Source organism: Scyliorhinus canicula, chromosome 6 (genome assembly GCF_902713615.1).
Source record: "Scyliorhinus canicula chromosome 6, sScyCan1.1, whole genome shotgun sequence".
Taxonomy (NCBI): domain Eukaryota; kingdom Metazoa; phylum Chordata; class Chondrichthyes; order Carcharhiniformes; family Scyliorhinidae; genus Scyliorhinus; species Scyliorhinus canicula.
Window position 1 is genome coordinate 101,114,929 of NC_052151.1, and position 27,840 is coordinate 101,142,768.

At 45.5% G+C, this 27,840-nt stretch overlaps 1 protein-coding gene and 1 pseudogene across 10 annotated transcripts in view; both read left to right on the top strand.

Moving 5' to 3' along the window:
- LOC119967347 (nuclear receptor coactivator 7-like) overlaps window positions 1–27,840 on the top strand; it is a 169,463-nt gene that overhangs the window by 125,796 nt on the left and 15,827 nt on the right. For 9 of the 10 annotated variants that reach the window (XM_038799744.1, XM_038799746.1, XM_038799751.1 and 6 more), the window contains one exon: window positions 22,833–22,980. In XM_038799744.1, the coding sequence (XP_038655672.1) occupies window positions 22,833–22,980 (148 nt within the window). Of the gene's footprint in view, window positions 1–21,441; window positions 21,557–22,832; window positions 22,981–27,840 lie in introns of those variants that run through there. The other variant, XM_038799753.1, reaches the window with a different exon arrangement.
- Window positions 23,091–26,061, top strand: LOC119966890 (annotated as a pseudogene).

Below are 27,840 nucleotides of genomic sequence, written 5' to 3' on the forward strand. Positions count from 1 at the left end.
ATAATAGCAAACAAGGAAATGGCAGAAACTTGGAACAAGTATTTTACATTTGTCTTCACAGTAGAAGACATTTAAAGCATCCCAAGAATAGTAGAACATCAAGAGACAAAAGGATGGAAGAAACTCTAGGGAATAAGTTGTAGAAATAATTAATGGGACTTGAGGCTGACATGTCCGCTGGAACTGGAGTCTGAAAGGAGGTGGTTGCAGAAATGTATCACCAAAATTCCAAAGATTCTGGTAAGATACAGTGGATCGGAAAACATAAATGTAACTTCCAGAAAGGAGGGAGACAAAGCGGGAAACTAGAAGCCAGTTAGTGTAGCATGAGGAAAATGCTAGAATCCATTATTAGGAAAGTAATAATGGGGGGGGATCGATACCAGGTGAGGTTTTCACGAGAGGCAGTGGAGGGGGGGGGAGGGTGTTCGATGTTAACAATGGATAGAGTGGGTCAGGCTCATGGGGCAGGGCCCGGTGGTATGGTGATAGTGGATAAGAAGTGGGGAGTGGGGTGAGAGACCCCCAGTTAGGATGGTTATGTGGAACATGAGGGGGTTGGGGGCCCAGTCAAGAGGTCATGGGTGCTTGCGCATTTTAAAAGCTTGAAGGCTGATGTAGCAATGCTGCAGGAGATTCACTTGAGGGTGGAGGACCAGGTGAGACTTAAAAAGGGCTGGGTTAACCTGGTGTTTCACTCTGGATTTGACGAAAGGGCTTGAGGATAGCGGTAATGGTCAGCAAAATGGAGAATGTGGTTGCAGATCGGGGGGTAGAAAAGGTAACTGAGGAATATGTAGATTTCAACTGTACGGGGGAGGTGTTGAAGGCGGTTGTCTGGGAGGCTCTACAGGCGGTGGTGAAGGGTGAGGTGATCTTGTTTAAAGCGAGGGTGGACAAAGAGGAGAGGTTGGACTGTCAGAGGGTAATAAATGAGATGCTGGAGGTAGATAAGAGTTATGCAGAAGATGGGGACCCAATGAAGTTGGAAAAGAGGAAGGAACTACATGCAAGCTTTGACCGACTATCTACCAGGAAGGCAGTATGCAATTGAGGTGAGCAAGGGGTGCAGTTTACGAACATGGCGAGAAGGTATGTTAACGGGTCAGCTTCGGAGGGAGGCCGTGGCAAGGGAAATTGTTCAGGTGCTAGACAGGGCAAGGAAGTTGGTGATGGCTCCGAATCAGATCAACAATGTCTTTAAGGAATTCTATGTGAAGTTGTAAGGTCAGAGCCACCTGGGGGAGACCGGGAGATGGAGGAATTTCGAGATGGGCTGGAGTACCCGAGGTTAAGGATGGAGGGACAGGGCTACATTAGAAGGAGCGATAGTGGAGCAGGAGATAAAAGATGCGATTGGGAAGATACAGTCGGGGAAGGTGGCAGGGCCGGATGGGTTTCCATGGAATATTATTTTAAAAATTCAAGGATAAGCTGGCACCCCTGATGGTGGGGATGTTTGAGGGGGCGATAAGGAAGGGGGTGTTACCACAAACTTTGGGGCAGGCATCGATTTCCCTGTTGCTTAAAAAAGATAAAGATCCGACGGAGTGTGGGTCGTACAGGCCCATATCACTTTGAGGGGGGGGGGGGGGTTTGGTAGAGCATAGGGTGTCCTTATATGCCGATGACTTGTTGTTATGCATGTCGGAACCGAGTGTGTCAATAGAGAGAATATTGGAGCTGCTTCGTGTGTTTGGACCTTTCTCAGGGTACAAATTAAATCTAGACAAGAGTCATTATTTTGTGGTGTCTCGGCAACAGCGCCGCTCCTGATGGCCCCGGGGAAATACTCAGGGAGTCCAGTAGTAATAGCTTCGTTGAGAATTTGGAGACAGTTTCGCCAGCACTTCGGGTTAGGGGCAGGGTCAAGGGAAATGCTGATTCAGGGGAGCCACAAATTTGAGCCAGGGAAGTGGGATGGAAATTTTCAGAGATGGAAAGACAAGGGAATTAAGACACTAAAAGATTTGTTTCTTTGGGGTCGGTTTGCAGGATTGAAGGAACTGGAATCAAATTATGGGCTGGGGCAGAGGGAAATGTTTAGATACATGCAGGTTTGAGACTTTGCCAGGAAGGAGATACAGAGCTTCCCGGTGGAGCCGGCCTCCGCATTGCTGGAGGAGATGCTGACAACAGGGTGGCTGGAGAAGGGGGTAGTGTCGGTGGTTTATGAGGCTATTTTGGAATAGGAGAAAGCACTGCTGGAAGGGATCAAAGCAAAGTGGGACGAAGAGTTGGGAGAGGGTATGGAGGAGGGGTTACATAGAACTGTACAGCACAGTACAGGCCCTTCAGCCCACGATGTTGTGCCGAACTAGTCTGAAACTAAGATCAAATCAACCTACTCCCAGTCATTCTAGTGCACTCCATATACCTATCCAATAACCGCTTGAAAGTTCCTAAAGTGTCCGACTCCACTACCACAGCTGGGAGTGCGTTCCAAGCCCCAACCACTCTCTAAGTAAAGAACCTACCTCTGACATCCCTCCTATATCTCCCACCATGAACCTTATAATTATGCCCCCTTGTAACAGCTACATGCACCTGAGGAAAAAGTGGTTGAACGTCCACTCTGTCTATCCCTCTCATCATCTTCTACACCTCAATTAAGTCACCTCTCAACCTCCTTCGCTCCAATGAGAAACGCCTTAGCTCCCTCAACCTATCCTCATAAGACCTACCCACCAATCCAGGCAGCATCCTGGCAAATCTCCTTTGAACCCTTTCCAATGCTTCCACATCCTTCCTAAAATGAGGTACCAGAACTGCACACAATACTCCAAATGTGTTCTAACCAAGGTCTTGTACAGTTGCAGCATACCCTCACGGCTCTTAAACTCAATCCCCCTGTTAATAAATGCTCACACACTATGCTTCACAGCTCTATCCACTTGGGTGGTAACTTTCAGAGATCTATGGACATGAACTCCTGAGAGCTCTCTGCTCCTCCACATTCTTCAGAACCCTGCCGTTGACCCTGTAATCCGCATTCAGATTTGTCCGACCAAAATGAACTTATCAGGGTTAAACTCCATCTGCCACTTTTCAGCCCAGCTCTGCATCCTATCAATGTCTCTTTGCTGCCTACAACAGCCCTCCACGTTACCCACTACTGCACCAATCTTGGTGTCATCAGCAAATTTACTAACCCAACCTTCAACTCCATCATCCAAATCATTGATAAAAATCGCAAATAGCAGAGGACCCAGCATTGATCCCTGTGGTACACCGCTGGTGACTGGGCTCCAGGATGAAAATTTACCATCTCCCACCACCACACTGTCTTCTATGTGATAGCCAGTTACTGATCCAATCGGCCAAATTTCCCTCTGTGCCATGCCTCCTTACTTTCTGCATGAGCCGACCATGGGGCACCTTATCAAACGCCATACTAAAATCCATGTATATGACATCAACTGCTCTACCTTCATCTATGTACTTGGTTACCTCCTGAAAGAATACAATCAAACTTGTGAGGCAAGATTTACCCCTCACAAATCCGTGCTGACTATCCTGGATTAAGCTGTATCTTTCCAAATGATCATAAATCCTATCCCTCAGGACCCTTTCCAATAATTTACCTATGACCGAAGTGAGACTAACCGGCCTATAATTCCCAGGGTTGGACCTATTCCCTTTCTTGAACAAGGGGACAACATTCACCTCTCTCCAGTCTTCTGGCACTATTCCTGTAGACAGTGAGGACCTAAAGATCGAAGCCAAAGGCTCTGCAATCTCATCCCTCGCCTCCCAAAGAATTCTAGGATATATCCCATCAGGCCAGGGGACTTATCTATCCTCAGTCTTCTCAGAATTTCTAACGCATCTTCCTTCCGAATATCTACCTCCTCCAGCCTACCAGCCTGTATCGCACTATCCTCCTCAACAATGTGGCCCATCTCCTTTGTGAACACTCAAGAAAAGTATTCATTTAGGGCCTCTCCTATATCCTATATCTTCAGACTCCATGCACACGTTCCCACTACTGTCCTTGACCGGCCCTAACTTCACCTTGATCATTCTTTTATTCCTCACATAAGTGTAAAAAGCCTTGGGGTTTTCCTTGATCCTACCCGCCAAGGACTTTTCATGCCGCCTCCTTGCTCTCCTAACCCCTTTTCTTGAGCTCCTTCCTAGCTATCTTGCATCACTCAAGTGCCCTAACTGAACCTTGTTTTCTCGTCCTTACATTAGCCCCCTTCTTCCTCTTGACAAGACATTCAACCTCTTTTGTAAACCATGGTTCCCTCACTCGACCATTTCCTCCTTGCCTGACAGGGACATGTATATCAAGGACACGCAATATTTGCTCCTTCAACAAGCTCCACATCTCATTTGTGCCTATCCCTGACAGTTCCTGTTTCCATCTTATGCTCCCCAATTCTTGCCTAATTGCATTGTAATTACCCTTCCCCCAGTTATAAACCTTGCCCTGCTGTATGTTCCTATCCCTCTCCATTGCTATAGTGAAAGTCACAAAATTGTGGTCACTATCTCCAAAGTGCTCTCCCACAACTAAATCTAACTCTTGGCCCAGTTCATTACCCAGTACCAAATACAATGTGGCCCCGCCTCTTGTCAGTCTATCCACATGTTGTGTGAGGAAACCCTCCTGCACACACACTGGATAAAAACAACCCCATCCAAACTATTTGAATTATAGTGGTTCCAATCAATATTTGGAAAGTTAAAGTCACCCATGACAACTACCCTGTGACTACAGCACCTATCCAAAATCTGCATTGCAATCTTTTCCTCCACATCTCTGTTACTGTTTGGGGGCCTATAGAAAACTCCTAACAAAGTGATCGCTCCTTTCCTATTTCTAACTTCAGCCCGCACTACCTCAGTAGACAGATCCTCCTCAAACTGCCTTTCTGCAGCCATTATACTATCCTTGATTAACAATGCTACTCCTCCACCTCTTGTACCACCTTCCCTAATCTTAGTGAAACATCTAAACCCCGGAGCCTCCAATAACCATTCCTGCCCCTTTTCTATCCACGTCGCCGTAATGGCCACAACATCGTAGTCCCAGGTACCAATCCATGCTTCAAGCTCACCAACCTTATTCCTAGATTACCCAATTTTTTTTTTTTCCAATTAAGGGGCAATTTAGTGTGGCCAATCCACCTACTCTGCACATTTTTTGGGTTGTGGGGGCGAAACTCACGCAGACACGGGGAGAATGTGCAAACTCCACACGGACAGTGACCCAGAGCCGGGATCGAACCTCGGACCTCAGCGCCGTGAGGCAGCTGTGCTAACCACTAGGCCACCGTGCTACCCTACCAACCTTATTCCTGATGCTCCTCGCATTGAAGTAGACACACATCAAACCACCTTCATGCCTGCAGGTCCACTTTTGTGACCTTGGTACCTTCCTCAGTACTGCACTGCCCTCAACTTCCTGAACTCCAGCAACGCTATCTCCTGGACTACAAATCAGTTTTCCATCCCTCTGCCAAATTAGTTTAACCCCCCCCACTCCCGAAGAGCTGCAGCAAATTTCCCTCCCAGGATATTGGCGCCCCTCTGGTTCAGATGTAACCTGTCCAGTTTGTACAGGTCCCACCTTCCCCAGAATGTGCTCCAATTATCTAAGTAACTGAAACCCTCCCTCCTACACCATCCCTGTAGCCACGTGCACTCTCTCCCTGTTCCTCACCTCGCTGGCCAGTGGCACTGGCAGCAAACCAGAGATGACAACACGGGTTCTGGTGTGAGGTGCTCTGGAGAGTGAATGCCTCCACTTTGTGCGTGAGGTTAGGCTGATACAACTGAAGGTGCTGTCTAGAGCGCACCTCACAAGGGCGAAGGTGAGCCGGCTCTTTGAGGGGTAGAAGATGTGTGTGAACGTTGCGGGGGGGGAGGATTACTGGAAGGAAGTTTTTAGGGTAATATATAAAATGGTGCACATGAAACTGGACCCTGGCCCTTGGGAGGCCATATTCGGGGTATCGGACCATCCGGGGTTGGAAACAGGTGTGGAGGCAGATGTTGCCTCGTTGATCGCCCGAAGGCGGATCCTATTGGGATGGAGATCAATCTCTCCACCCTGTGCCCTGGGGTGGCGGTGGGAGGACCTGTTTGAAAACTCTGGAGAAGAATAAGTTTGAATTGAGGGGAAGGATGGAGAGGTTCTACAATTCCTGGCCGTTATTCATTATGCACTTTCAAGAATTGGATTACATCTAACATTAGAGGGGGTGTGGGAGGGAGGGGGGTGCTGTATATGTTAATGGTGGCTATGGATGATTCCTGATTCCTTTTTGTTTATGTTAACATGCAGGCTGTTGTTTGGGGGTTTAGTGGGAGGATGGGATTGTTGTTGTCGATAAGGGGATTGACATTGTATTTGTTATGGCTTATTGTCTGTTGGTGGGTGTAAATTTGGAAGAAAATGTGAAAAAGGAGAATAAAAATATTTTTTTTTAAATAAAAAAAATATTGACTTTGATAAAGGGGCAAACTGTATTGTAGCCAAATGTGATAAGATAAGTAGGAAAATAAGTTGAGGTGGATACAGAGTCTTCAAAGAGATATAGATGGGTTAAGTGAGTGGGCAAAACATTGGCAGATGGAGTATAATGTGGGTAAATGTGATGTTCGTCATTTTGGCAGGACGAATAGAAAGGCAGAATATTATTTAATTAGTGCAAGGCTAAGTATTAGTGACATACACAGGCCTGGGTGTCCTGCACATGAATCACAACTTAGCATGCTGGTACTACAGTAAATAACTAAAAAGGGAAATTATATATTGGCTTTTAATGCAAGAGGAGAGTGGTGCATAAAAATAGAGAAGCCTTGCTACACCAGAATACTGTGTATGGTTTTGTTCTCCTCACTTAAGGGATACACTTTCATTGGAAGCAGTTCATGGACATTTCACCAGCCTGATTCCTGGGTGAAGAGGTTGGCTTATGAGGAAAGGTTGAGCAGGTTAGGTCGAGACTAATTGGAATTTAGAATACCTTATTAAAGCGTATTAAATTCTGAGGGACTTGAAAGGGTAGATGCTGGGAAGGTGTTTCATTTCGTGAAGGAATTGAGATCTAGGAGACATGGTTTAAAAATAAGCGGTCTCCTATTTAAGATGATAACAAATTTCTTCTCTGAATTCTCTTCCACAGAGAGCAGTGGAGGCTGAGTCATTGAATACATTCAAGGCTGAGTTGGTCAGATGTTTGATAAACAAGGGACTTGAGAGGTATGGGGGACATGCAGGAAAGTGGAGTTGAGACCAGAATCAGATAGCCATGGTGGAGCAAGCTCAATGGGTCAAATGTCCTACCGCTCATATTTCTTATCATTGTCAACCTTAAGGGATTTCATTCATCATTGTGCAAACACAAGAAAAAGCTTGTGCAGGTCCATGCCAGATTCCCTCAGCATAAATACCTTTATAGTATGGCAGTCCAAGATTTCAATTCTCTTTGTGCCAGAAAATAGCATGAGGGGGATGTGTATCCCCTTCAAATTTGCCTCAAGTGTCTACCTGTGAGTTCCCTGTAGTGATGTGCATCACTGTAAATACACAAGGGGTTAATGTAAATACACTACAACTAAGTAAACACTGGAGGGAGCACCAGAGACATCATGACCTGCAGACATACAGCTAATGAACACATAGAATAGGACACGACCAATGGGCAGTCAAGACACCCAGAGGTGACACTACCACAAGGGGGCATTACACAACCCATATATAAGGACAGGGCACACATGCTCTATCTCTTTCCACAGGCGACACTTAGAGAGTAGAACAGGGGCAAATCAGAAGTATCACACCCCCCACGTGGCTTAGCGCAGACTGGTTAGTTAGACTGAGTTATATGGGCAGCACGGTAGCATTGTGGATAGCACAGGGTCCCAGGTTCGATTCCGGCTTGGGTAACTGTCTGTGTGGAGTCTGCACATCCTCCCCGTGTGTGCGTGGGTTTTCTCCGGGTGCTCCGGTTTCCTCCCACAGTCCAAAGATGTGCAGGTTAGGTGGATTGGCCATGATAAATTGCCCTTAGTGTCCAAAATTGCCCTTCCCTTAGTGTTGGGTGGGGTTACTGGGTTATGGGGATAGGGTGGAGGTGTTGACCTTGGGTAGGGTGCTCTCTCCAAGAGCAGTGCAGACTCGATGGGCCGAATGGCCTCCTGTACTGTAAATTCTATGATAGCAAGATTAGCAGGAGAGTCAAAATCATAGAGAACTGTGCTAATAGTTCAATAAATCACATTGAACTTACTTCAAAGTCTCGAGTATCTTTTGGTCAAAGCTGCATCGAGTTGCAGCCTATGTTATCCCAGAGTACATAACACAACATTCCCCACAGGGATCGAGTATACTATATGAGTGCAATTTGACCGCCATTTGTGTAACTGAGTAAATCTTTGATGATGTTGAAGGTGGTTCTCAGATGTCGAGATAGGCTGTGCTGTTCAGTGCTCACTGGCCAGGATGTCCGGAATCATGGTGGAGTGCTGTTTTCAGCACTACGTTGCACAGTCGAGACGGATTGGAGGTGGATGACCAAGGGTCTGCAATTTGTCTTCCTCTGAGAACATTGAGGATAGTCATAAAATAATAGGGCTCCTGTTGCCAGACCAGCCATGTACACTGTTGCTTGGGATGCCCTATTAACTAGAAAGGTTCAGCTAGTGGTGGCTTGCACAAAATAAAGGGAAACCATCAGACCCACTCCCGCCACTACCAGAACCTCTCTTTGCACAAAGCCGCTCTTCAGGAGTGAACCCATTACACATCCAGTGGGTCGGGTCTTGTGCCAGCTTTAAGCATGATGCAAGTGAAAGGGTGAGTTCATAGAATCATAGAATTTACAGTGCTGAAGGAGGCGATTTGGCCCATCGAGTCTGCACCGGCCTTTGGAAAGAGAACCCCACTCAAGCCCACACCTCCACCCTATCCCCGTAACCCAGTAACCCCATTTAACTTTTTTGGACACTAAGGGTAATTTAGCATGGCCAATCCACCTAACCTACACATCTTTGGACTGTGGGAGGAAACCGGAGCACCCGGAGGAAACCCACACAGATACTGGGAGAACATGCAGACTATGCACAAACACTTGCCTAAGCCGGGAATGGAACCTGGAACTGTGGAGCAACTGTGCTAACCACTCTGCAGCCCCTGGCATTAGGGGTGCAATAATGGGGAACTTATGAAAGTGGTGCTCAGTGTTATTTTAAAAAATCATTTTGTCAAACACTTTTGTCCAAGCCATAGTGATTTATAATCATTTTTATTGCACCTCCTTCTGCTTTTATGGTGAATACTGTGCGGTTTTAGCAGAAGGAGAGGCAGCCTGCTGAAATTCCTTGTTTGACTGCTAAGTTACTTCTGACCTCCTGGATTTTGGAGCCTCTGAAGTTCAGTTACTAAAGCCCAACAAAAGCTGCTCCACCTTCGCCAATACATGGACACACTCGCCACTGAAAGACAAGCCTGTGAAGTACTGGCTTTGGGGAGGGGTTGGTGCCTAAATTATAAGCATTTTGACTGGCGTTTTCATTCCCATTTCTCCTTTTGCCATCATCCCTTTCCTAAGTAAATGCCATAACATTCTTACCATGTGGAAGATCAGTTACTCAGTGAAGCTAGGCACTGGACATCTATTTCAAACCAGTACAGATCTCCGTGGTCATAAAAGACAGCATCCATTGCATTCCACTCATCAATGTTCTTTACCTCATCAAAAAAAATTTGAGGGGTGGCACAGTGGTTGGCACTGCTGCCTCACAGCGCCAGGGATCCGGGTACATTTCCGACCTTGGGTGACTGTGTGGGGTTTGTACATTCTTACTTATGTCTGCATGGGTTTCCTCTCGGTGCTCCGGTTTCATCCCACAGTCCAAAGATGTGCGAGTTAGGTGGATTGGCCATGCTAAATTGCCCCTTAGTGTCCAGGGATGTGCAGGTTAGGTTATGGGATTACGGGGTGGACACTCTTAAATGAGCAGAATTGGTCTGTCTAGATTCGATGGGCCGAATGGCCTCCTTCTGCACTGTAGGGATTCTGTGATTAGTTAAGCATTAATGAACTGGAACGTCGCCAAATGCTGTTGATTTATAACACTCTTTCCCCCCCCCCCCCCCCCCCCCCCCCGAGATTTGCACTGATGCTTGATTCACTTGGCCTGTCTCATTCACCAGCACCAGACCCAGAAATGCCTCATTTCTAGTTGAACCAAGACATACTGGTCAACAAAATTATCCTGAAGGTTTTTAAAAATATATTTTTATTCTCCTTTTCACATTTTCATCACATTTTACAACAACAGATAATGAACAATAACAAATACAATGGCAATCCCCCAGCCAACAATCCCTTATCACACCCATCCTCAAACAGCTCCCAATACACAACACCAATGAAAACGAATCATCGATAACTTATACATTCCAAACCCCCGTCCCATGTTCAGTGTCATCCAATTCATGAAAATGCATGTTGAACAAGGCCCATGAGTTGTAGAACCCTTCCATCGTCCCCCTCAACTCAAACCTTCGGCCGATGAGTGAGGTGAAGGTCAAGACATCTGCCTGCGTATCCGCTTCCAACCCCGGCCGATCAGACATCCCGAATATGGCTTCTAGGGGGACCCGGTTCGGGTCTCACATGCACCAAACCATATGAACGTGATTAGTGGGCTCCCCCCCACACCGTTCACAAACATCCTACACCCCCTCAAAAAGTCAGCTCATCCTCGCCCTTGTGAGGTGCGCCCCAAACACCACCTTCAACTGTATCAGCCCCAGCCTCGCGCACAAAGTTGACGCATTCATCCTCCGGAGCACCTCACACCATGACCCCTCTTCAATATTCTCCCCCAACTCTTCCTCCCACTTCACCATAATCCTCTTGAGCGATACCTTATCTTCCCCCAGAATCACCCCATAAATCGCTGACACCACCCCCTTCTCCATTCCCCCTGTCGTCCACATCTCTTCCAACAGTATGGGAGCCGGCGGCATCGGAAAGCTCAGTACCTCCTTCCTGGCAAAATTTCGGACCTGTATATACCTAAACATCTCCCCCTGCCCCAATTCATATTTTTCCCCCAGCTCCTCCAACTTTGTAAACCGGCCTGCCAGAAACAAATCCTTTAATACCTTAACTCCCCTCTCCTCCCATCTCCAAAAATTCCCATCCCACATTCCTGGCTCGAATCTATGATTCCCTCGAATCGGCATTTCCCTTGACCCCGCCCCAACCTAAAGTGCTGGTGCAACTGCCCGATCTTCAGTGTCGCCAGTACCACCAGGCTCCCTGAATATTTACACAGGGCCATGGGGAGCTGTGCTGTTGCCAACACTCTTAACCCCGACCCCCTGCATAGACTCTCCTCCAATCTAACCCACTGAGAGTCCCCCCTCCCTCTAACCCAGCCCATCACCTTCTCAGTATTCGTTGCCCAGTAATAATACAAAACATTTGGGAGACCCAACCGCCCTGTCTGCCGTTCGCTCTGCAACAGCAATCCTGAAGGTATTTGAGAAATTCCTTTCCCTCTTATCCTTTGCTCTAAATTAATTCCCCTGAAAAATGTATAGTAGTAAACTGTGAAGAAGCTGCTGTGCCTCCATCTCTTTTTTTCAACAGTGGCCATTGGGGCATATTTCCAGCTAAGCAGATCTCTGAGAGTATTGCGCTTCCCACAATATCTGATATTTTTAAAAAATTTGTTCACAGGATGAGGGCATCGCTGAGACCAGCATTTATTTCCCCACCCCTAGTTGCCGTTGAGAAGGTGGACGTGAGCTGCCTTCTTGAACCACTGCAGTCCTGAGGTGTAGATATACCCACAATTCTGTCAGGGAGGGCATTCCAAGATTTGACCCAGCGACAATGACGGATCGGCGATATATTTCCAAGCCAGGATGTTGAGTGACTTAGAGGGGAACCTCCAGGTGATGGTGTTCCCAGATACCTTCTGTCCTAGATGGTAATGGTCGCAGGTTTGGAAGGGGCTGCCTGAGGTCCCTTGGAGAGTTCCTGCAGTGCATCCTGTAGATGGTACACACTGCTGCTACTGTTTCTCAGTGGTCGAGGGTTTGACTGTTTATAGAAGTGGTACCAATCAAGCGGGATGTTTTGTCCTGGATGATGTTGAGCTTCGTAAGTGATGCTGGAGCTGCACTCATCCAGGCAAGTGGGAAGTTTTCCATCAAACTCCTGACTTGTGCCTTGTATGTGGTGGAACAGGCTTTGGAGAGTCAGGAGGCAAGTTACTTGCAGCAGGGTTCCTCACCTCTGACTTGCTCTTGTAGCCACAGTATTTATATGGCTAGTCCAGTTTCAGATCACTGGAAACGCCCAGGATGTCAATAGCGGGGTTCAGCAATGGTAATGCTGTTGAAGAGGCAATGGTTAGATCTCTCTTGTTGGAGATGGTCATTGCCTGGCACTTGGATAGCATGAATGTTACTTGCCACTTTTCAACACAAGCCTGGATATTCTCCAAGACTTGCTTCTTTGGGGCATTCATGGGGCACTTGATTCTTCAGAATCAGAGGAGCCGCTAAAGGCGCTGAACATTGACGATCATCATTGAACATCCACATTTCTGACTTTATGATGGAAGGAAGATCATTGATGAAACAGCTTCAACTAGGCCAATCCCAAGAGTGTACTGCCAGAATTCCACCAACACATTTCCTGTCCACCAGGGGCACCAACATCCCTGACCCACTGCTACACAAACATCAAGGGCACCTACCGATCCATCCCCCGGCCGCACTTGGAAAATCAGACCATAAGACAGTGCTTCTTCTCCCAGCACACAAGCAGAAACCTAAGCTGGAGGACTGGGTTGAGAGGATCGTAGAATACTGGTCCGAGGCATCAGAAGAGCTTCTATGCTACTTCTTGGAGTCAGTGGACTAGTCCAACCTAAACGAGTATGCCATCACCGTCACAGACTTCATCAGCAAGTGTGTAGAAGAGTGTGTGCCAAGGAAGGTAGAATGTACGTTCCCCACTGGAAACCATGGTTTAATCGGGAGATTCACTCCCTACTGAAGGCCAGGTCTGAGGCATTCCAAAACAGGCGGCCCTAACTTATGCAAGAAATCCAAGTACGACCTTCGCAAAGCCATCAGGGATGCCAAGAGACAATACCAGACTCAGCTAAAGTGACAGACTAATGTTGCAGACTTTCGTTAGTTGTGGCAAGACTTAAATAGCAAAACAGACTACAAAGCAAAGCCGAATAGAATCTCCGGCAACAGTGCACCCCTCTCCGATAAACTCAATGAATTCTACGCTTGTTTCGAGCAGGAAACCAACAAAACATTGTCAACTGCCCCAGCAGCTTTGGACACACCCATGCCTACTGTCACAGCTTCCGAAGTCAGATCGGCCTACTTGAAAGTGTACCCTCAGAAAGCAACGGGTCATATCGGAGTCCCTAGTCATATACTCAGGTCATGTGTGGACCAACTGACGGGTGTGTAGCGGCATTTTCAACCTCTTCGCACCCCATTCCAAGGTTCCCACCTGCTTCAAGAAGACCACCAACGTACTGGTACCAAAGAAGAACCTGGCAACGTGCCTCAATGACTACTGTTCGGTGGCTTTGACATCTATCTATGAATTGCTTTGAGGGGTTGGTCATGAGACACATCAACTACATACTCCCAGAATACCTTGATCCACTGCAATTCGCATACGGCCACAACCAGTCCAGAACAGACACCATCTCCCTGGCCCTACACTCATCCCTGGAGTATCTTGACAACATTGACTCCTACGTTAGACTCCTATTCATTGACTAGAGCTCCGCCTTCAACTCCATAATCTCAGCCAAACTCATATCAAAACTCCAATACCGAAGACTTGGCTCCTCCCTCTGAAATTGGATCTCGTCTTCCTGGCCCATAGACCACAATCTGTAAGGATGAACAACAACACCTCCTCCACGCTAGACCTCAATACCAGGGTCCGCCAGGCCGCGTACTTTGCCCCCTACTATAGTCCCTATACACACACAACTGTGTGGCAAAATTTGAGTCCCAACTCCATCTACAAGTTTGCTGATGACATGACCATAGTGGGTCGGATCTCGAACAACGATGAGTCAGAATACAGGAGGGAGATAGAGAACCAAGTAGCATGGTGCAATGACAACGATCTCTCCCTCAACGTTGGCAAAACTAAGGAGCTGGTCATTGACTTAAGGAAGCGAAATATCGTACACACCCCTATCTGCATCAGTGGTGCCGAGGTGGAGATGGTTGATTGTTTCAAATTCCTCGGTGTGCACATCACCAAGAATCAGTCCTGGCCTACCCATGTCGACGCTACCACCAAGAAAGGACAACAACGCCTATAACCTTCTCAGGAAACTAAGGAAATTCAGCATGTCCACATTAACTCTAACAAACTTTTACAGATGCACCATAGAAAGCATCCTATCTGGCTGCATCACAGCCTGGCATGGCAACTGCTCGGCCCAAGACCGTATTAAACTACAGAGAGTGGTGAACACAGTCCAGTCCATCACGCAAAATCGCCTCCCATCTATTTGACTTTGCTGCACGTCCTGTTGCCTTGGAAAAGGGGGCAGCATAATCAAAGACCCTTCCTACCCGGGTTATTCTCTCTTCCAGCCTCTTCCATCGAGCAGGAGATACAAGAGTCTGTGAACATGCACTAACACATTCAAAATCAGTTTCTTCCCCGCTGTTACCAGACTCCTGAGTGACTGAACTGATATTTTCACACATCTTCTCTACTGAGTAGTACTGCACTCAGTATGCTTCACTCCGATGTCTGTGTCTATGTATTAACATTGTGCATTTACGTATGTCCTATGTTTTTTCATGCATGGAATAATGTCAGGACTGTACGCAGAACAATACTTTGCCCTATACCTCGGTACACGTAACAAATCTTATTCAAATTTAGCTGAAGATAGTTGGGCTTGGGACACTACCTTGAGGAACTCGTGCAGTCTGAGAACTGAGATGATTGCCCTCCAACCACCACAACCATCTTCCTTTTTGCCAGGTATGACTCCAACCGGAGGATTTTCCCCTGATTCCCATTGATTCCATTTTGCTCGGGCTCTTTGATGCCATGCTTGGTCAAGGGCAGTCACTCACCTCCCCACTGGAATTCAGATCTTTTGATCATGTTTGAACCAAGGTTGCAATGATGTCAGGAGCTGAGTGATCCTGGCGGAATCCAAACTGAGCATCAATGAGCAGGTTATTGCTGAGTAGGTGCCGCTTGACACACTGTTGATGATGCCTTCCATCTCTTTACTAATAATCAAGATTAGACGGGAGTAATGAGAGACCTAAATGACCCCATCGGATTTATCCTGTTTCTCGTTAACGAGTCATAAATGGGCAATTTTCCACATTGCCAGCTAGATGCCAGTGTTGTAGCTACTGGAATAACAAAGCCAGGTGCGTGGGAAGTTCTGGGACACAAATCTTCAATGTCTGCTCATGCTTACTTGTGAAATCCAACTAACTGTCTAGCCTGTACAGTAAACGTTGACTTCATGAAGTGAAAGAGCACTATTGTCTTACAGTAAGGCTCAGCTGAGTTGTGTGCGGTATCTTGTGTTATCATACATGGACGATGGATGGAGAAGTCTCGATAGGTAAAATAGGCGTCTGTCATTCAAGGCTTCATGTTTTCAACGTATATTATCCCAGTTATCATAAACTTTATTCTCCATGACAAAATACTGACTAACTACAGGCAGGTAGTTCATTGACAGTGCACATCTCTGCTCTCAACCTTCATGAGTCCACAACAATATTTAGCATGATGGGCAATTCGGGCACCTAAAGTGTGTGTGAGAGAAATATAGAGTTGGAGCGTTGATGACTATCTCAAATTTAAACCACAACTTCAATGCTGGTGAACAGGAGGTGTAAATGTACACATTTTTTTCCAGTGTGCTGAATTAGAAATTGCATTTTGTTCCCACTACAGGGGCGGCATTCTCCCCTACCCGGCATGACGGAGGGTGCCGGCGTAGGGGAGTAGCGCCAACCACTCAGGGGTATTCTCCCCACCTTTGGGGGCCAACCCCGCGCTGGAGCGGTTTGCACCAGAAGACTGGCGCAAAACACCGGCGCCCCGGCAGCAGGGCTGGCCGAAAGGCTTTCGCCGGTCGGCGCATGCGCGATGTGGGGTTCACTGCCGCTTCCGCCACGGCCTTCGCCGTGGCGGCCGCGGAGGAAAATAGTGCACCCAGGGCCCTGGCCCGGAGTCTGAGCGGGGGGCCCCGATCGCGGCCAAGGCCACCGTGGGGGCACCCCCCGGGGTTCGATCGCCCCCCGCCCCCCCCGGGGCCCGCTCGCGCCGCTGATCCCGCCGTTCCAGAGATGGTTCAAACCTCGGCGGCGGGAGAGGCCTCCCAGCGGCGGGACTTCGGCCCATCTGGAGTGGCGAGATTCCCGCCAATCTCTGCCACGGCGGGTGCGGGATTTTCGGCGGCCCCAGGCGATTCTCCGACCCTGCTGGGAGTCGGAGAATTTCGCCCCAGGTATTATTTGCTGAGAAAGCCAGGTCCCCAAGGGAAACCTGTCACACTGATCATAACTCTTTTATTTGCATTTCGAAAAGTGGGAAAGCTACTAATCCCAAAAACATAAACCTCCAGTAATACCTTTTAAGGATTTATAAAAATTAAAATATTTATTAACAAGAAATAAAACATCAGCACTTAACATTGGCGTTACGCAATCAAAACTTTCTTAGAAAGCAACCCCCCAAAAACCCACTTGGTCAGAACTACCTTCTTGGCAACTCAACAGTTTTTAACTATAAAAATTTAGTAATATAACCCAAGTCAATAACTGCTCTTGCTTGAATAGAGGTATGCCCACAACTTCTCAACCATTTTCACTCTTGTGGAAATCCGAAATAAAGTTTCAGAAGCTGACTAATTTCTCAAACCAAAGACCTTTCTGGCTTGACTGGATGGCTGATTCAAATTCACAACTTTATGCCTCCTCACATCACAGATCTGGGCTGGGATTCTCCCCTACCCGGCGGGGCGGGGGGTCCCGGCGTGTTGGAGTGGCGTGAACCTCTCCGGCCTTGGGCCGCCCCAAAGGTGCGGAAGTCTCCACACCTTTAGGGGCCAAGCCCTCACATTGAGGGGCTAGGCCCGCACCGGAGTGGTTGGCGCTCCACCGGCTGGCGTGAACGGCCTTTGGCCCACGGCAGCGTATGTCCGCGCATGAGCTGGAGCGTCAGCGGCTGCTGACGTCATCCCGGTGCATGCGCAGGGGAGGGGGTCTCTTCCGCCTCCGCCATGGTGAAGACCATGGCGAAGGTGGAAGAAAAAGACTGCCCACAAGCACAGGCCCGCCCGCTGATCGGTGGGCCCCGATCGCGTGCCAGGCCACCATGGGGGCACCCCCCGGGGTCAGATCGCCCCGCGCTCCCCCCAGGACCCCAGCGCCCGCCCGAGCCCCCAATCCCGCCGGTCAGGTAGGTGTTTTGATTCCCGCCGGCGGGAGAGGCTTGACAGCGGCAGGTCTTTGGCCCATCGCGGGCCGGAGAATCGCCGAGGGGAGGGGGAAGACCGGTGCGGCGCGATCCCCGCCCCCGCCGAATCTCCGGTGGTGGAGAATTCAGGACACGGTGGGGGCGGGATTGCCCCGGCCCCCGGCGATTCTCCAACCCGGCGGGGGGGGTCGGAGAATCCTGTCCCTGGTCTCAATGTATCTCATTCACACAACCACGCAACTCCGCTAAACCTCTTCCCTTAAATATCTTTTCTCTGTCATCTCTGATTCAGTTGTCCTTGAACCCTCTTTGAACTCAACTTATCCAAATATAAAAATCTTTCACGTTTTCTTATTTTGCATACACTTTTGATCAATAAAATTTAATATACCTTTGTAAGCTGTAAAGATTCCATGTGACTTTGGAACTTCCCGTTTGAAATTCAATAGCTGAAAAGTCAAATTCCTACTTGGCTTATTGCAGATTTTAAATGCAACCTATTTACTTGTATGTCCAACCTCACCATAGTGTCTCACTACAAATGCTTGAACCACACATCTTTATCTGTTTATCTCTCAGCTCCCACAGTCAAGCTGTCTCTATTAAATTTCCCCCAGATAAATTATCATGAATGCAGCCTTCTTTACAGAATGCCACCATATTCCCAATTATACATGGATTTAAAAAAATCTTTATTGAAGTTTTCGAGTTTTTTTTACAGTAGTTGCAAAACAAAAAGAAAGAGAAAAAAGTCATAGGTACAGCACATAACAAAAGCCATTGCCAACATAAGAACAAATAAAACTGGATGAGCCGGGGGGAAAATCCCCATGTGTTCCTCACATGAATACGAGATCTGTCTGCACCAAGCAGGATACAGTCAACAACGCAGTATTGCATCATACTCTTGGCTTTAGAACAGAAATAAGAGGAATAAAAAACCTCGAGGCCCCCAGAATTATGTGGGAATCACACTGACACCCACAACGCAATCAACTCCCAGCCCCAGGACAGAGCAGACAACCATCATATAATTACAAAACAATAAGGAGAAACATACATAGAAAATAGAAGCAGGAGGAGGCCATTTGGCCCATTGAGCCTGCTCTGCCATTCATTATGATCATGGCTGATCTCGTGAGCCACCCCCCCCCCCCCCCCCCCCCCCATATCCCTTGATCCCTTTAGCCCCGAGAGCTATATCTAATTCCTTCTTGAAATCACACAATGCTTTGGCCTCAACTACTTTCTGTGGTAGTGAATTCCACAGATTCACCACTTTCTGGATGAAGAAATTTCTCCTCACTTCAGTTCTAAAAGGTTTACTCATTATCTCAAAATATGACCCCTAGCTCTGGACTCCCCCACGATCGAGAACATTCTTTCTGATCCTGTTGGAATTTTAGAAGTTTCTCGGAGATCTCCCCTCGCTCTTCTAAACTCCAATGAATATATTTCCAACTGATTTAATATCTCCTCATATGACAGTCCCGTCATCCCAGGATACAGCCTGGTAAATCTTTGCTGCACTCCTTCCCTAGAAAGAACATCCTTCCTCAGATAAGGACACCAAAACTGCACAATGCACCAGATATGACCTCACCAATGTCCTATGCATTTGTAGTAAAACATCTCTATTCTATACTCAAAACGTCTCGCTATAAAGGCCAACATACCATTTGCCTTCTTTACTGCCTGCTGTATCTGCATGCTTACTTTCAGCGACTGATGCACGAGAACACCAAGATCTCACTGAGTATTTACCTCTCTCAGTTTACACCCATTCAAATAATAATCTGCCTTCTTATTTTTTGCTACCGAAGTGGATAACCTCACATTTATCCACATTGCAGTGCATCTGCCATGCATGAGCCCACTCACTCAGCCTGTCCAAATCACGCTGAAGCATCTCTGCATCCTTCTTACAGTTCACCCTCCCTACCCAACTTTGTATCACATGCAATTTTGGAGATGAAACATTTAGTTCCCTTGTCCATTAATATATACTGTGAACAGTTGAAGTCCTAGCATAGATTCCTGCGGTATCCCACTAATCACTGCCTGGTAATTAGAAAAAGACCCATTTATTCCAACTTTTGCGTCCTATCTGCTAACCAGCTTTCTATCCATCTCATGACACTACCCACAATCCCATGCACTTGAACTTTACATAGTAATCTACGATATGAAACCTTTTCGAAAGCCTTCTGAAAGTCTAAATAAACCACATCCAGGGTTCTCCCTGGTCAATTCTATTAGTCGCATCATTAAAAAATTCCAGTAGATTTGTCAAGCATGATTTCCATTTTGTAAATTTTGCTTACTTTGTCTGATTACACCACTGCTTTTCAAATGCTGTGCTATGTAATCTTTTATAATGAATTCTAGCAACTTCCCCACTACCAACGTTAGGCTCACTGGTTTATAGTTGTCTTCTCTCTTTTTGAATAGCAGGCTTACATTAGCTACCCCCCAATTGGTAGGAAACTTTTCAGAGTCCAAAGAAATTTGGAAAATGACCACCAGTGGACCTATTATTTGTGGAACCACTTCCTTAAGAACTCTGGGATGACGATTATCAGGCCTTGGAGTTTTTCCGCCTTCAATCCCATTCAATCCCAAACCGTTTCTCTACTAAGACTGATTTCCTTTGGCTCCTTACTAAAACTTGTTTCTCAGAACTTCCGGTACATTATTCATGTCTTCCTTTGTGAAAACAGAAGCAAGGTAAGAATTTAGTATCTCAGCCATTTCTTTGTTCCCCGTTATGAATCTGCATAGGGTAAACATTATGTTCACTGTTATGAAACTGCGTAGGCTAAACGGAACCTCCTCTTGTGCAAGGATGAGCCTGATACAGTTTAAGGGGGTGCACAGGGTGCATCTGACTTGGGCCAGAATGAGTGGGTTCTTTCAGGGGTTAGCACATGAGTGTGAGAGGTATGGGCGGGGGCCAGCGAATCATGCGCACATGCTTTGGGGTTGCAAAAAATTGGGAAGATTCAGGGTGGGTTCGTGGTCTTAGGTAGGATAGTGGAGGAGGAGGTGGATCCGGACCCGTTGGTGGTGATATTTGGGGCTTCAGAGAAGCCGGAGCTCATGGCGACGAGGAAAGCCAATGTCGTGGTCTTCGCCTCTCTGATTGCACAGCAGCGAATTGTACTGGAGCGGCGGTCAGCATCGCCACCGGGGGTAGTGGCTTGGTTGGGTAACCTGCGATTAGAGAAGTTAAAATTCGAGTTAAGGGGCTCTTCAGGGGGATTTGAGGAAAATTGGGGGATGTTTGTGACCGTGTTTGAGGGGCTGTTCGTCGCTGGGGGGGGAGGGGGGGGGGGTGGAAAAGGGGAAAATCTGTACAGACTGTATAGTTGATTGTTGGGAAGCATGTTTCCTGGGGTATTTATTCGCTGTAACCTGTTTTGATACATGTTTGTAATAAAATACATTTTTAATAAAAAAAAGTGTATTTTTCTTCAAAATGTATAATGTTAAATTGAGTTGAATAGCTGGTTGGTTTAGCTCAGTGGGCTATACAGCTGGTTTGTAATGCAGAACAAGACCAGTAGTGCAGGTTCCAATTCGCGTACCAGTTTACCCGAACAGGCGCTGTAATGTGGCGACTAGGGGCTTTTCACAGTAACTTCATACTTGTGACAATAAAAAGATTATTATTATTAAAAACTTGAAAAGATTTGCCTTAATTATATTGTGGGCAATTGTCATGTCAGACTAGTGTACAAGCATATACTTTGCCAAAATACGTAATCGAAATCAGACCAATTCACTTTTGTCAAGGTTATGCGATGTTCAGAACATTGGCAGTCTGCTGTGATTAATAAGCAACTTTTAGGGTCCACGTACTTCCCAGATGATTGTACTGGCAATGATTCAAGCATTAACTAAATGGTTTAGCTTTCATTAAAGTAAATTCTGAACTCAGCTGTAGCTTAGTGCAGAACTTGAACTCCATACAGCTGCACCAAAACAGCAGATACTTTCCATTGCTCTACATAACTTTGCTGCAACTTTAAAATGGGCCTTGGTTACAGTGTTAGAGAGTAAGTAATATTTTTATCCTCCCTGCAAAATTACATAGATAAATTGGGAGTTCGGCAAGTGAAACTTAAAGCACTCGGCTTTATATTTTGAATGCTTTTATTTTTAATTTGTTGAAGATTGGCTCTGAAATTGAATCATTTTATGTAAATGAAATTCATCATATTGCTGGTCTTAGATGAATAGTCATGAAGTGGAACTGCCAAAATCGGATTTTTTTTCTGCACTGAATTGATTTGCAACCTTGTGGGGAACTCCCCTTCTCAGAGCTTTTACTTTTGTGAGAAAGTAGATGGAAGATTCTCATTTCTCGTAACACCAAAATGGCTTGGTGATTAGTTTAGAAAGTGCCAAGACTTCTAATAAACTGGCCAATTTGATTTTGTTTCCTGTTTTACACTGAACTGACAATATACGGCAATTTGGCTAAAGAAGACCATATCCCCCTATGCAAAAAGCTGGAAACTACTACATCTAAATGGTTGGCACACTGTACCTGAGAAATAATATTTGAGTGAGATGGATGGAAAATGCATTAGATTTCTGTTCCCTGTTTCATTGTCACCTCTGACTTGCCTGTGCTCTATTTCCTTTGATATCAGAATGTTGACTTTTAAAGGTAACTTTTATTAAATGTGCATGAACGGACTGTCATGTGTTCGAAGAAAGTGGACTCTTGAGTTCTATACATTAGTGACAGAGAGATCTCGGAGGGATGTCGGGTATAGAAATGCAGGGAAATGTAGTGAGCTTTTGGAAGCTTAGGTTGGAGGGAAAAATAAAAGGGATGTGGGCAATCATATTTAGTGTGACTAATTGTGCATGGGGGTCAGAATTTTAATTTGGTTTTAAAAGCTTAATTTTGTTTCCAGATTGTATTTTTCACTATTTTGACTATTTTCACTACACCTATGCCAGATATTATTTCTCAGTTTTAAAATGGAATGCTGCCCATTAATTGTATTATATCTACGTAAATTATTGCCTGATCTTTCATGTTCTTGGGAGCCCTGAGCCTCCTGTCTGCTTTACAGTATAAAATTAAACTCTCCTGTGCATATAGTTAATGTTGCAGTTGTTGGGCTCATAATTACTGTAATTCTATTGTTTTCTATTAAAAGGATTAAGTTCATGCAAATGTTCAGTTTCTCACAAATTGTATTTTTTTTTAAAAGGCTTCACTGAAATAGCAGATAATTAAATGGCATGTAAACCCAAACTCTAGATTGCTACTGTAACCTATGTTAACAGCATTTCCCTTTTCCTTCTCTGATCCAGGGTAGATCATCTGTATGCATTCTTTGTTCAGTGCTCACCAGATATTTATGGGAAAGATGCCAAGGACCAGGGATTTGTGGTGGTGGAGAAGGATGAGCTGGAAGTGATTGACAATTTCTTCAGCGACCCAATTCCTAAAAGTTGGGAGGTGGGTTCTATTGGGTAATTGTATTTCAGATTTCTAGATCTTAATCCTTGAAAGTTTTTCTCTTTAATTCATAATTTTAAACAGAATCCTTACCACTTGAAATCTGAGCTATGCTGTGCACTGGTAACTACTTCTGGGATGTACATTGAAACAATATCAAATAAATTTCCACTCTGTAGGTTTCTAAAGCTGCGAACTTGCATGTAAAGCTTTTGTGGTTGCCCTCTCCCAAACAAGCTTCCATTTGCAACTTATTGTGGTTGAGATAGTAAGAACAGAAAGCAGAGAATGAATAGAAATTTCCTTAAGCAGTTGAACGTGGGCTGCTGAAACTGGCTTTTGATAAACAGTCAGAAAATTACTGAAAGAGGTGTAACTTAATTGACCTAGTTGGACAAGTCACAGATAAGGAAAAAGTAGTGATTTTTCATTTTGTGCAGATTTTAGCAGTGACCATGTTGAGTCCATCATTGCCATCTCTTAACTAATATTGAGAAATGAAGCACAGGTTTATTAACAGCATCCTAATCCTGGACCTTTGACGGTTTATATGAAAATCTGTGTATTTTGGAATCCTCTAAAGCTTCTTGCTGTTAGGTGGTAGAGCTGTTTTTAATGAGTTGTGCTACTGAAAATGTCATATTTAAGAAGTTACGTCCCTAGCAGAAATACAATAATTCCAGATATCTGAGAAAGATATCAAGATCATGTTACCGATGCAAATGCAGGTTTTCATTCTCTTGGCCATCTAGCTATCAGCTTCTCCACTACGGGATGTAGAATTTCAAATGAATATTCACATACACCTGGCATGACCTGCAGATTGTAAAATGGTGTATTTTTTAAGTAGCACCAACAGCTGTGCTGATTTATTTTTTGAAACTTCTAACCAACATTCATCGTTATATCTAAGAATCACACATCTCTAATAAAGCAGAAGATTTCGTAGTAGATATTATACCCAGTACAATAATGCAGATAATATCAAACTAGTGAAATGTCTTCACTTAATTACTGATCATTTTACAGTATTAATCACAGAGAATTATGTTCATGGATTTGAAAGCAGCAGTAGTTTTGACAGGAGTTGTGGTTCAATTTTGAGCTGAAACTGGAGAGAGTGGTTTGGCAGAAACATAATTCAGCTGTTGTCGAGATAAATCTGATAAATATCACTTGAGAGCTAAATGAAACATAATAGAATTAAATAGATTAGCAATTAAAGTAGAGGAAGTTATTAAAGGCTTGAGTTAGGGTAGGGTAAGGAATTTGGGTTTGACTATGGGTAAGCAGAGCTTAGAGGGTGGTCAAGGGAAGGAACAGAATGTCAAAACAAAAAAAATCCAAGCCCTAGACTGTTATCACAAAGTTTTACTACATTTTTCTATTGACTGTTACTATAGCAAATTATGTTAATATCCCCAATTTGTTATATCAGCCGTCAGTGCAGTTGCGGTTGTGGCACTATGGCTCCGGTGGAACAAATTGCAAGTTTCTCTCCCAACACTATCTCCCTCTTTTTAATGAAGAAAGCACTTGTATTTGTAAACAGAACATGGAAAATTGTCTGTAGCAGTGTTCTATAAAAGCTAAATGTTCTATAATAGCTAAATGTCCATAAAATGTTAGCAACTGTGCTATCTCAAATTGCTGATGGTGTTAACAGGGCATCCTGGGAACCTAATGAGCAGTGGGATCAGCAATGTATCTCTATAACCAATTAGATTTAAGGATTGAGGAGAGAAAAGAGACAACAAAGAAGGAGAGTGAGTTATAATGGGTGAATTCAATGCCAAATCAGGTACAAAAAGATAAATGGAAAGAAAGAAACAAAAACAGGAAATACTGGACAATCTCAGCAGGTCTGACCGCATCTGTGGCGAGAGACGGGAGCTAACACTTTGAATCTGGGTGACTCTTTGTCCAATCTTATCAAGGAGCGTGCGGAGTCTGCACGTTCTCCCCGTGTCTGCGTGGAGTTCCTCCGGGTGCTTCGGTTTCCCACAAGTCCCCAAAGATGTGCTGTTAGGTGAATTGGACATTCAGAATTCTCCCTCAGGCGCCTGAGTGTGGTGACGAGGGGACTTTCACAGTAACTTCATTGCAGTGTTAATGTAAGCCTACTTGTGACAATAATAAATATTATTATGATTATCAAAAAAAAAATCCAGACAGAATGAGATGCCATAATTCTTTTAAATTGTTCACTTTCTGGTCAAGAAAGTCTGATTGTCAGTCATACTGGTAGTTATTAACAATAATCACACTGTTAAAAGGGTACTTATGCTGTGAATTAGTAGACTTAACCTTCTTTAAGTTTAATGGAAAATTAATGTACAAATGCTGAAACTTCATGAAATTGATGAGAAGGTTAATTTAATTATCCTGCTTTCAAAAAGTTGAAGGAGTGATGCAAATCATCAGAAGCTTGTGACTTGCAATTAAGCTGACTGGAATCCTGAGGAACACAACTGGCTTATTGGGCCTTGCTGTGGCCCAGAATCCTCATGAGACGTTGAGAATTTTGTGTTCCAAATTCTTACTGTCTTGCAATCCATCCCTCAGGATGCAGCCTATAGGAAGTACACCGAGCAGACCTTCAATGAAAGGTTTAACTAGGTAAAATCGGAACGTGATGTTCAAAACATAAAAGACAAAATCAACTGTGGACAGATGGAGGAAGTCATTTCACAGGCTGAGACTGAAATTTCTGTGGCATTAAAAATGACCAAGTGGAAACTTTGGGAGCCATTAATAGAAGAAGCCTATCACAATCAATGGCAATGACCACTTTAAACTTGATGTAAATTACATTGCTTTATTTGGCAAATCATGTTGGTTCTAGTCCAATCTGTATAGATGTTATTAAAATTAATCTCTGGGGGGAAACGAATGCTTAACAAGACATTGAAAGAACTTCCTTGCTACTCATCAAATGGTGCCATGACATGTTTTACACTAGCTGAATAGGACAGGATTATTAACCCATCTTAAAGATCGTACTTCTTCACTATGTGGAATTCACTATCACAGAAAGTAGTTGAGACCAGCTGACCGAGGTATTCACAGACATCTTTAACCTGTCCCTACTCCACTCCGAGGTCCCCACCTGCTTCAAGAAGACCACCATCATACCGGTACCAAAGAAGAACCAGGCAACATGCCTCAATGACTACCGCCCGGTGGCCCTGACGTCAGTTGTAATGAAGTAGTTCGAGAGGCTGATCATGAAGCGCATCACCTCCATACTCCCGGAATACCTTGACACTTGGCCCTACACTCATCCCTAGAGCATCTCGAAAACAAGGACTCCTACATCAGACTCCTATTTATTGACTACAGCTCCGCCTTCAACATCATAATCCCAGCCAAGCTCATATCAAAGCTCCAAAACCTAGGACTTGGCTCCCCACTCTGCAACTGGATCCTCGATTTTCTGACCAACAGACCACAGGCAGTAAGAATGAACACCAACACCTCCTCCACGATAGTCCTCAATACCGGTGCCCCGCAAGGCTGCGTACTTAGCCCCCTACTCTACTCCCTGTACACACACGACTGCGTGGCAAAACTTGGTTCCAACTCCATCTACAAGTTTGCTGACGATACGACCATAGTGGGCCGGATCTCGAATAACGACGAGTCAGAATACAGGAGGGAGATAGAGAACCTGGTGGAGTGGTGTAGCGACATTAATCTCTCCCTCAATGCCAGCAAAACTAAAGAGCTGGTCGTTGACTTCAGGCAACAAAGTACACCCCTGTCAGCATCAACGGGGCCAAGGTGGAGATGGTTAGCAGTTTCAAATTCCTAGGGGTGCACATCACCAAAAATCTGTCCTGGTCCACTCACGTCGATGCTATCACCAAGAAAGCATAACAGCGCCTATACTTCCTCAGGAAACTAAGGAAATTCAGCATGTCCACATTAACCCTTACCAACTTTTACAGATGCACCATAGAAAGCATCCTATCGGGCTGCATCACAGCCTGGTATGGCAACTGCTCGGCCCAGAACCGCCAGGAATTTCAGAGAGTCGTGAATACCGCCCAGTCCATCACACAAACCTGCCTCCCATCCATGGACTCCATCTACACCTCCCGCTGCCTGGGGAAAGCGGGCAGCATAATCAAGGATCCCCCCCACCCAGCTTACTCACTTTTCCAACTTCTTCCATCGGGCAGGAGATCGGTATGAGAACACGCACGAACAGACTCAAAAACAGCTTCTTTCCCACTGTCACCAGACTCCTAAATGATCCTCTTACTGACTGACCTCATTAACACTACTCCCTGTATGCTTCATCCGATGCCAATGCTTATGTAGTTACATTGTATATCTTGTGTTGCCCTATTATGTATTTTCTTGAATTTTGTTTAATTCCCTTTTCTTCCCATGTACTGAATGATCTGTTGAGCTGCTTGCAGAAAAATACTTTTCACTGTACCTCGGTACACGTGACAATAAACAAATCCAACCCAATCCAATCCAAGTGTTGGAAAATTTTGAGAAGGAATTAGGGGCAGCAGGATAGCATGGTGGTTAGCATAAATGCTTCACAGCTCCAGGGTCCCAGGTTCGATTCCCGGCTGGGTCACTGTCTGTGTGGAGTCTGCACGTCCTCCCCCTGTGTGCGTGGGTTTCCTCCGGGTGCTCCGGTTTCCTCCCACAGTCCAAAGATGTGCGGGTTAGGTGGATTGGCCATGCTAAATTGCCCGTAGTGTCCTAATAAAAGTAAGGTTAAGGGGGGGTTGTTGGGTTACGGGTATAGGGTGGATACGTGGGTTTGAGTAGGGTGATCATGGCTCGGCACAACATTGAGGGCCGAAGGGCCTGTTCTGTGCTGTACTGTTCTATGTT